This window comes from Triticum urartu, chromosome 6 (genome assembly GCF_003073215.2).
Source record: "Triticum urartu cultivar G1812 chromosome 6, Tu2.1, whole genome shotgun sequence".
Lineage (NCBI taxonomy): Eukaryota > Viridiplantae > Streptophyta > Magnoliopsida > Poales > Poaceae > Triticum > Triticum urartu.
In genome coordinates, this window is record NC_053027.1 from 569,940,566 (window position 1) to 569,951,295 (window position 10,730).

The 10,730-nt window shown below is 47.9% G+C and overlaps 2 protein-coding genes across 2 annotated transcripts; both read left to right on the forward strand.

Annotated features, from left to right (window-relative positions):
* The first annotated feature begins 93 nt into the window (after positions 1-93).
* Positions 94-2,622, forward strand: LOC125513111 (rop guanine nucleotide exchange factor 3-like). The gene is made up of 7 exons (XM_048678153.1): positions 94-487; positions 581-697; positions 813-967; positions 1,084-1,158; positions 1,241-1,519; positions 1,638-1,973; positions 2,220-2,622. The coding sequence occupies exons 1-7, from the start codon at positions 244-246 to the stop codon at positions 2,385-2,387; spliced, it is 1,374 nt and encodes a 457-aa protein (XP_048534110.1). The 5' UTR covers positions 94-243; the 3' UTR covers positions 2,388-2,622.
* Positions 2,623-7,392: 4,770 nt separating this feature from the next.
* LOC125513112 lies at positions 7,393-10,042 on the forward strand. Its single transcript, XM_048678155.1, has 2 exons — positions 7,393-9,315; positions 9,520-10,042. The coding sequence occupies exon 1, from the start codon at positions 7,408-7,410 to the stop codon at positions 9,313-9,315; it is 1,908 nt and encodes a 635-aa protein (XP_048534112.1). The 5' UTR covers positions 7,393-7,407; the 3' UTR covers positions 9,520-10,042.
* Positions 10,043-10,730: the final 688 nt, after the last annotated feature.

The window sequence follows — 10,730 nt, forward strand, 5'->3', positions numbered from 1 at the left end:
TACTACCACCAACTGAAAAAAAAATTGAATATGTTGTGCCAATTCATGAGTAGCACGCACGTAGCTCGCTGTGGGGAGTATCTGACTTTGCTTTCAAGTTTGAATCAGTGGACCAGCCTATGCCTCCTTGTTGCCAAGACTCAACGCTATGCCGCCCTCTGCATGCCTCTTAGCAAGCCGCCAGCCATTCTTGCACCATCCATACTTCTTCAAGGTCCAAAGAAGCGCTAGCTAGCAGCAGCAATGGGCGACAGCTCGGCGTTCCCGGGCTTCCACAGCCAGTACAGCTACGACCGCGACTACGCGCGCCCGCTCTTCCGCGTCGCTTCCTTCTCCTCCGAGAGAGGCGGCGACGAGCACCAGCACATGGCCCGCACGGCGTCCTTCAAGGTGACCGCGGCGCCGTCGCGCCTCTCACAGGCGATGAGCAAGCTGAGCATGAAGAAGCTGCAGCAGGCCGTCGACGAGAGGTCCGTGGAAGACGAAGGTATTCATGGATGGATATAGATCACCGGAATCTGTTTTTTCTCTTCCTGTTCCTGCATGCAGTCTGGCTGATGAGTGTCGTGCTGCTCATCAGAAATGGAGCTGATGAAGGAGAAGTACACCAAGCTGCTTCTCGGGGAGGACATGTCCGGCGGCGGCAAGGGCGTCTGCACCGCCGTCGCCATCTCCAACGCCATCACCAACCTATATGGTACGAACTTACCTAGTTCGTGCTACGAACTATACGTAGTAATTGTAGATGAAACAATTTTCTCTGTTGAATGAATGAACTTGGTCCTGAACTCCTGATGCATGCATGCACGCAGCAACTGTGTTTGGGACCTGCCACAGGTTGCAGTCACTGCCCCCTGAGAAGAGATCAATGTGGAACCGGGAGATGGACTGCCTCCTCTCCATCTGCGAGTACATCGTCGAGTTCGCACCAACGGTCCAGGCCAGGCCCGACGGAAGCACCCACGATGTAACCCATGCCAACATCCATCACACATGCCTGCATCCTTCCTCATAATTATTAAGTTCAAGCTTTCTGCTTAATTACTAACAAACATATTTGTATGTGACTGCTGCTACGTGCAGGTGATGGCAACCTCGCCGCGATCAGACATTCTGATGAACCTCCCCGCACTGGAGAAGCTAGAAACCATGCTCCTTGTAAAGTCTCCTTCAGATACTCTCCTATCCTGTGTGGAAGTTCCAATCGGCTTGACTGACTCTGCAATTTGCTTGCTTGCAGGGCATATTGGACAGCTTTGACAAGGCGGAGTTCTGGTACGCGGACCAGAGGAAGCAGTCCTTCAGCGAAACCAAGAAGCCGTCGTTCAAGCGCAACGAGGACAAGTGGTGGTTGCCCGAGCCATGCGTGCCGGAATCAGGCCTCTCCGACTCTCTGCACCGTGAGCTGCAGCACAAGAGGGACCAGGCTAGCCAGATCCACAAGATGGCCATGGAGATCAACAACGCCATCCTCTCCGAAATGCAAATCCCGTCCTCATACATTGAAACGCTTCCCAAGGTATGTAAGGTCTATATACGGAAATCAAGTAGATCTCCATGCAGCTAGTTTGTCCAAAAATTTAAAATTTCAGTTTCCCTCTCTGATGGGTTATGCATTTCTGTTGCTCGAACAACAGACCGGGAAAGTCGGGACAGGCGACGCCATATACCGGTACATGTCCTCGGGGGATCAGTTTTCACCGGATCACCTCCTCGACTTCCTCAACTTGAGCTCCGAGCATGAGGCGCTCGAGGTCGCCGACCGTGTCGAGGCTGCAATGTATGTGTGGAGAAGGAAAGCTAGCATGACCCACGTGGTGACCAAATGGGAGAATGTCACCGAGCTGAATGCCGATGGGGACAAGAACTTGATCCTGGCAAGCAGGGCCAGGAGCCTGCTGCTGTGCTTGAAACAAAGGTTTCCAGGCCTCTCACAGACTACCCTCGACACAAGCAAGATTCACTACAATAAGGTAATGATCGATTCATATATATATAAGCTTATTAGGAGAGCAAGTGGTTAAATAAAAAATAATAATTCAAAATAGATCCTTTTCGAAAACAATCTATGCATTTGCTACTGTTTTATCAGAAACCGTTTTAGCAGCCGCATCTCTTAAGATACCACAAAAGATCTCTTTTACACACCAAAGATAAAAAAACAGAGACGTTATACATCATAGCTAACTTTTTTCAAATCTTCTTTTGCCCTCACACAGGACATTGGACAGGCAATACTTGAAAGCTACTCAAGGGTGCTCGAAAGCTTGGCCTACAGTATTGTCTCATGGATAGATGATGTTCTCCTTGCAGACGAAAATGCAAAGCAAGGGAATAGCACCAGAATACAGAAGCAAGTATTCAGCCAGGTCTCTCCTCAACGCTGACGAATCGATGATGATGAACAAATCGTAGAGTTAAATGAGTTGATTCGTTTCCTGCACGCACGCACAGGATTATTTTGTGATTGGCGTCATGACTTTACCCAGTGGTGTGTTTGACATTGTTTTTGTGAGATGCATTCATGTCATGATGTGTGTAATTACATGTATGACAGCTTCAGCACATTCTTCCAGACCCCAGCAGATCATAAAAGGTCATAACCATTAACTGTTTCATTCAGATACATCTTTCATTGTCCTGCTGCGAAGTAAGCCGACCGCGCCGCCCCGCTCCTGTCCAGCTCGAGCTGCCTAGGTCAGCGCTTCATCCCACCACCTATCAGGCCCGACGAGCGGTCCACGAAGCTGCATCCCTACTCACCAGGTCCATGCACATCGCCGTAGATGAGATTTCATCTTCAGAGCGCGCCAAACTAGCGCCGCGCTGCAAAATCCTCTTTTTTAGCGTGCGCGCAACCGGAAGAGCTGCTTCAGCGGGCGCACGAAAACACCGCGCACGGTATACGTAGTCCAGCGCGCGGGCCGAAACGCAATCGCGCGTCGCTTATTTGCTGCGCCCGCTCCCGCGCGCTGGACTCTCCCACCCCCCCTCCAGCCGTGCCGCCGCCGCCGACCGCGCCATCCGGCGACCGTTCCGAAGCTTCCCCGGCCTATCCCCGCCCCGCGCGCGCTTTCTCCGGCCCCCCTCTAGGCCAGCCGCCCCGCGCGCGTGCTGGCCCGCCGACGAACAGCGCCCGCGCGCTCGCTGCCGCTCGGCGCCCGCTAGGTGTTCGACAAAACGCCTAGAAGGTATGTATTGCTCAAAAGCCATGAATTTCGTGCATGTTGATTGTAGTTTTTTATTTATAGCATAGTATTCAACATTGTAGATGAGTTCGTCGTATGATTCTTCCGAAGAAGAATTTGATATGGAAGAGGAGGAGGATCTTGCAATGATCCTACCTATGCATATTAATAAAAAACCGAAACACGGTGGTTCGGTTATGGGTCGACAAAATTTTTGGAGGGATAGGATCGATGCCCACAACAGATTGATTAGGCATTATTTTGCGGAGAATCTCACATACCCCAAGTCGTATTTTCGTCGCCGGTTTAGAATGAGCACCGAGTTGTTCAGGCGCATTGCAGAGAAACTAGCGAGCCATGACCGCTTTTTTTCAGCAAAGGAGGAATGCCGCCGGAGAGCTCGGGCATAGCACCTTTCAGAAGGTGACAGCCGCTTTGCGTATGTTGGCATACGGTATACCGGCTGGATGATCACTTGGCTATGGGTGAGAGCCAAGCTATCATGTGTGTCAAGCACTTCGCAGTCGGAATTGTGCAAGTGTTTGGCGAGGAGTATTTGAGATCTCCCACCGGTGAAGACGTCGCAAGGCTTTTGGCGATGAACAAATCTCGCGGCTTTCCTGGCATGCTTGGCTCAATAGATTGCATGTATTGGAGTTGGAAGAATTGTCCAAAGGCATGGCATGGGCAATTTCACGGCCAAAAAAAGGGTTCCACTAAATCCTTGAAGCGGTGGCCGATCAAGAGACTTGGATTTGGCATGCATTCTTTGGAATGCCTGGATCTTTGAATGACATCAATGTTGTCAACCGGTCACCACTGATGAGTAAGATTGCAAATGGGGAGTTGCCACCGGTGCAGTTTGTAGCAAATGGCTGTACATACAACTATGGCTATTATCTAGCGGATGGCATCTATCCAAAGTGGCAAACCTTTGTCAAGCCGTTGAAAAAGCCAGAAGGTAAGAAAAATCTTGATTTCCACAATGCTCAGGCGGCGGCTAGAAAAGATGTGGAGAGAGCTTTTGGGATTTTGCAAGCCCAATTTGCTATTGTGAGAGGACCGGCTAGATTTTGGGATCAGAAGATGCTTTGGTACATAATGCACGCTTGTGTGATCATGCACAACATGATCATCGAGAATGAGCGTGGCCAAGATGTAGACTACTCTCAGTATGAGCTCTTGGGACATCCGGTGCGAGTGCGACGGAAGGCTGAAAGGGTGGCCCGTATTGTTGCCTCCTATCATGCCATTCGACGTCCCGCAGCGCATAATGATCTTTAGAAGGATCTCATTGAGGAGTGATGGGCATGGAATGGACGACAAAGAGCATAATGATCTGTGCGTTCGTTATTGTATTGTTGAACTATTTGTTGTGTTTAATTGCACTATTTGTTGTATTGAACGATAAACTGTTTGTTTGAGTTGTAATAAACGAAATTGAACTATTTATTTTTGTTTGTTTTTGACTTTTTTGCTTTTGTTTTTGAATGTATATGTTGTTTGTGCGCGTCGCGCGCGCTGCATTTTTGCGCCCTGCTAGAGCGGCGCCCGCACGCTGCATTTTAGTGCGGCTGCTGGAACCAGCGCCGCGCGCCGCGCCAAACCAGGCGATGCATGCGCGGCATATGTGTTTTTTGCGCACGGCGCGACCGGCACCTATTGGAGATGCTCTCAGAAAGAGAATTCCTAGAATAGCTCCTTCTGGACAACATGGTGAATAAAATTCCTTGTGAGAACATTGCCTAAATTAGAAAATGTGAAAACAAAGGTCCTCCAAGTGCACACAACGTGTTTGATACAATGTTGAGAGGGGGGAGAGGAGAAGGAATAAGAAATAGTCAACATGTGCACGTGGTGTTTTTTTGCCAAGACAGCTCCTGACGAGTAGGCCACGCAGAAAAGTGATCAAACAGGGCAAATCGACCGCTGCAAATGAATTACGCAATATGCAATTTTTTGCAAGAAAAAAGGGATTACGTACTTTTTCCGCAAATCTAACCACAAATATGATAGTTTGTCACGTCTATCATTATATTGACACCCCTCCATGGTAAAATTAGACCAACGACAGTAATCAAGAGGAGCAATCACGGCAAATCTTTCAGCCTCACAATTTGAAGATATTTCACCGAGAAACCGACATGGTTAATTGGTAACACACCTGCTTGGCTCTGTTCGTTGTGCACGTTGCATTGCCATGCCGCCGCATAAAGCGCACCTCACTTTAAGCTTAATTCATGTACTTCATTTGTGCGACAAGTAATTTTGGACGAAGGGAATATAATTTGTGCATGCACCTTCGGATTTGCTTTGTGCTTCCTTACGACCATCTCGCCACCGATCTCGTTGCAACCATATAAAACATCAAATCTAGAAAAAAAATAGCATGGTCTATGTGCGTTTTTTCATATGACTCGTTGCATTTTTGCTTAGCAGATAGATTTAAGTTGTCATTAATTTTTTTGATGCTCCTATATTATGGGATGGAGGGAGTACGTGGCAAAATTAAAGAGCCACACCGTAAGCACGACGACTTCCTCTACTACAACAATGTTTGCCCGACTACGGTGAGGAAGGGGTGATGACGGCGGCGCGCCTTCGGTTCACTCCAGTGCTTGTAGTCGTTGCTAGATAGTCTATGAGTCTGGATGTAATTTTACTTCTACTAGTGTTCTTCATACTATCTTGACAGTCGATGATCATGGGAAGTTTTCTTGAAAAAAAAAGGCACGACTCCCCCGAACTACTTGGCTTGTTTGTTGTGTCGAGGCTGCGCGTCGCCACCGCCGCCGCCCGCCGGCGATGGAGCTGCTGTCGACGCTCCAAGCGCCTCCTCCTCCTCTGCCTCCCCACGACCCCTCCGCTTCATGGGCGTCTACTTCGTGGGCGGCGCGGGGGCGCTACCCTCCTCACCGACCGGATCCTCGAGACCTGGACGCCCCGTGTTCTTCCCCGGCGGCTCAGCCAGGACCCTCGCCGGCCGGGGGCGTCAGGTCCCACCGCGACGGGGACAAGATAATGTTGTTCCTGCGCCTCGCGCCGCTGCCGCCCCTGCCGGTACCAGCGGCGGCGACCTCCGGGAGCTGCTCTTCACGTTCTGGGTGAGTTTTGACTCCTGCTGCCATCAAACTCGGTACTCTGAAGGCCTCGGTGTTGTGCCTGTCTGATGTGAGGAAGCTATTAGCTATGTGTAGTATATGCTGTGTTCTTCATGTATAAGTAATAACATTCTCTTGCTATAATTTAATTTCGCATGGTTGCTTGTAGCTACTTACTGATGTAAAAGAGCAGAGGTTAAGAATGTCGGAGGGGTAATTAAGGAGTATATTTCTCTTTGCTTGCTTTGGCATCTCCCCTTAAGCTTGTGGGTAGCTGACGAAAGGAGATATGCTAACCCATGTCTTTCCCCTTTGCTCTTACATTTTGCACAAGAAACGTATAATACAGGCACGTGGAATGCTTCTTTACTCCTCTGCTCCTTTGGCCTTGTGTACAAGAAAGGAACATATATATATATAGAGAGAGAGAGAGAGTGAGATGATGGGCTATAGCTAGCTCTCTGTATATCAGAGCTTAAGGTATACCACAATGAGATAGACAAATCTTGCGGCATATCGCTGTCTCAAAGAGCCAATTCATTCCGAGGTATGCGAAAATATTTTTGATCAGTTCTCTATCTATGTTCAATGACTGTGTTCCTAGTTTGTAAATAAAATATCTTGGACTAGTATATCTACTTATGTGCAATATAGCTGTACTCTTGCATCGATCATTCTTCTCGCTTTGTTCTTCTAGTTTTGGGAATAGAGTACGAACAGTAGCATGTAGTACTAATTCCCGCAGATGAACAAAATTTGAGACTTTTTCGTTACACCCCACTTATGTGAATAGATACGATAATACAATAATATATTATATATCCTAGCTGTTATAATTAATCTGATTAGATAAACATGTTCTTGCAGAATTTTAGCCACATGTAAATTAAGCAAGTCTTAGGCTCATGTGAATTGATATGTCTCTATATTTTTTAATGTGGGCTGCATGCATGTGTACACTTTAAAAGTAGCAAAAGAGGGAACTGTAACACATATCATGGCAGGTTATTGTTTATTTGCAAAGGTTAACTTATTATTACTACTACTACTAGCACATACTCCTACACAAAAGCCACACTGATATATGTATTTTATTACAATACTAGGTAGGGGAATCAATGACACAGGAAAACCACTTGGCAATGAAAAGCTCGGGGCACCTGTTCAATGAGTGGGAGATCCGGCTATTGGTGCTTCTTAGCTTCACAATGCAGCTTTTTCTTTTCTTTGTTGGTGGCCTCCGGCGGCGTATCACTAACAGCGCCCTCAGATTTTCAATCTGGCTAGCTTATGTGGGAGCAGACATGGTAGCTGTTTATGTCCTAGGCCTCATCTCTCGCGTGCACCTGGATGCCACCACGGAAAATCATCATCACCTGGCTTTTCTTTGGGCACCCTTCCTCCTCATACATCTCGGCGGACAAGATACCGTCACTGCTTTCGCCATTGAGGACATCAGCCTCTGGCTGAGGCACTTGTTGAACCTTGTTGTCCAAGTCTCCCTCACCCTGTACATCTTTTGGAAATCGACCAATGGTCTGAATATACAGGAGCTTCTTCTTCCAACCATCCTCCTGTTTGTTTCGGGAATGATCAAGTATGGGGAGAGGACATGGGCTTTGTGTTGTGGCAGCCTCATAAACATCGCAGAGTTCCCTATCCCACAATATCTGACAGATTTAGACAAGATCCATGTGGGTTCTACTTCTTCCTATTCTGGCCTTGTTTCCAAGGCTTTGTTTTCCATAAAAGAGGTCCGTTGGATTTTTTCTAGTTACAGTCCTTTGGGAACAGATCTCAGCATGAATTCAGATCTACTACTTCCAGACTATGCAGGCAAGTTATTTGAGACCATGGAGATTGAACTCGGGCTGATGTTCGACGACATCTATACCAAGGCGCAGGTGCTTCGAACATGGGGTGGCATCATACTTCGGTGTCTCTCAGATATTTCCTTCTTAGCTGCTTTTGTGCTCTTCTCTGTAAGAAACAAGGAGAGATACAATACCGTTGACACTGCAATCACCTATGTACTGTTTATCGGCGGTTTCTCTCTGGAGTTTTTTGCGGTATTTACCGCCATGGTGTCACCATGGATTTGGGCATGGCTAAAGACGCGGCACTGCAGCTTCCTTTCCTCCATCAGCATTAGCTGGCAGAGGAAAAGGGTGCTGTGGTCAAAATCCATGGGTCAGTACAGCCTGTTGAACTACCTGGGACAGTGCGACCAGCAGTCAAGTAAAGTGATGGCGGTGGTCAGAAGATTGGTGAATGCAGTATGCGGGCGAAAGCAGAAGCTCTGGGTCAGTAAGCTGTTGGACACCAAGTTCGTGGGGGTCGACGAGAAGGTCATGAGATGCATTGTGGAGAGGATTAAGCAGTATCAGTCTACAGATGAATCAAGCATGCTCCCACAATGGCCAAATCTTGCTCCACTGCTTCAAAGGTCACTGCGGGTTCCCGAGGCGGATTTTCATTTCCCCGTTCTCGTCCTCCATATATACACGGAGGTAATGCTGAGCAGGTATGCTCCCACCGCTACTGTGGACGGTGGTTTGGACCGCGTGTGCCGGACGATATCCAACTACATGGTTTACCTTTGTGCCACGCACCATGAAATGCTGTCGGTCCAAAACAGTTCCAACCAAAGTGACCTAGCATACATCCTTCACAGATTGTTTAGCGTGGGAACTAATACTGACATCACTAACATCATGCCTAAGGCGGTTGGGTTCTTGATCGATTGCCGTTTTCCGGTGCCCCCGAAGGTGTGTACAGAAGCACATCTGTTGGAAATCCGAGATGCATGGGTAGGGTTCCTCCTCCATGCCGCCAGCAAGTCACGGCCGGAGATGCATGCGGCGCAGCTGGCCAGAGGAGGGGAGTTCCTCACCTTCGTTTGGCTGCTCATGGCCCACTGCAATCTCGGGAACTCTAGGGGCTGCCCAATCGGGTTGCTACCTATAAGTGGTGATGTTCAGTGGCGCTGTGTCTTCCATATTCGCCCTCCACCACAATCCTCATAGGTAGGTAACACATAATAACTATACACATTTTTCCACACGCTTGCTGACACCTATGAATCTCTTGGTATGTATAGACTTGAAGCTAGCGAGGCAAGATATTATACATACATATATATGCTAGATATATCCATGTCGATCAGTTCTAGTAGATACGATGATGTATAGAATTTGTTGTCTAAAGTGAATTCTTCTGTTCCCTTTCAGGTGCTGCACAGGCCTTTGTACGGGTTTCGACCACAGCACGCCTTTGCGTTCTCATCGATCGGCATAAGTCGGGATTCATCCTCATTGCGCTTGTGCGCTGCTCAAATAATGTGCTTCCACCCGTAGTTCTTCTTTTCCTATCCTTGTCTCTTTTAACTTGCAATGTAATTCAGAGCATCACTGTTTATTTATTCTATTTGTTCATAGCCGTTAATCCATCTGATGGTATCCTGCTGTCCACCTGTGGAACCATGGCTGTGTCATGTGCAGTGCAGTGGTAAACTCAGGCAAGTGGCTTGAATATCATGTGACGCATCCTAGAATACATGAGCTCTGTTATTAATAACAGGGTTTAGCCTAAGAATGTGCAACATATATACATTTCCTCTTGCTATTTGCACAAGAATTGCCACTGCTCACTAGAGATGCATTCATTTAGCGGAATTTGAAGAACATACTGTAACAAGTTGTTAAGAAGATGCAGAAGTGAAACAACTGAGGATGAGATATTGTACGGCCGCGCCCGTCGGTACACACCAATTTTTAGATGCAGCGTTTGATCTTTGGTCGTTGGAAAATCAAATGCCCGAGGAAATAATGTATGGCATCATTAAGGCATGATCTTTTGTTGCGGGTAAATTAAGGAAGGTTTAAACATGAAGTATATCGATTGAGTCTTCACTGTACATTGGGCCGTAAGGACAACACTGTACAGCCAAATGCGAAAAGAGCAAAATGGTCGCCCCCACATGTTCTGAGTGTTTCTTTTTTCTTTTTGAGGGTGGTAATGTTCTGAATTTGTCTACTCCTGAAGTAAATTTTGAAATGCATGGAACATGCTGAATTTTTGTCGCGCTGAAAACAGAGCATGTACCTGAAAAACAGAGCAAACAGAGCTGCTTGCAGGTTCAGAACGTACAGACTTGTTTGCAGGTTCAGAACACATACAGAGGATGTCCTGCTAAAAAAGTTGAAAAAAAAATGGGACCTGGGAGTCGGAACCCAGCTCCACCCTCCGCCGACGGCCCACGGTGGCGCCAGAGCTCGGCCGCGACGAGCAGGTCCTAGCTCGCGGCATGCCGACGACACCATGCGCTCGGCCGCAGAAGCACGGAGCCGGGCGGCCAAAGAAGCTAGCGTTTCTGACTTCGGCTGGAAGTACGAAGCTAGCTGGAGCACGCACGTCGACATAGGTGACTTGGGCGGCTCGT

Bases quoted from the DNA above. Each gene is read 5' to 3' on its own strand.
- LOC125513111 (XM_048678153.1), top strand. From the start codon at position 244: ATGGGCGACAGCTCGGCGTTCCCGGGCTTCCACAGCCAGTACAGCTAC. The intron at 488-580 runs GTATTCATGGAT...GCTGCTCATCAG, and splicing joins GAGGTCCGTGGAAGACGAAG to AAATGGAGCTGATGAAGGAG. The intron at 698-812 runs GTACGAACTTAC...GCATGCACGCAG, and splicing joins CGCCATCACCAACCTATATG to CAACTGTGTTTGGGACCTGC.
- LOC125513112 (XM_048678155.1), top strand. From the start codon at position 7,408: ATGACACAGGAAAACCACTTGGCAATGAAAAGCTCGGGGCACCTGTTC.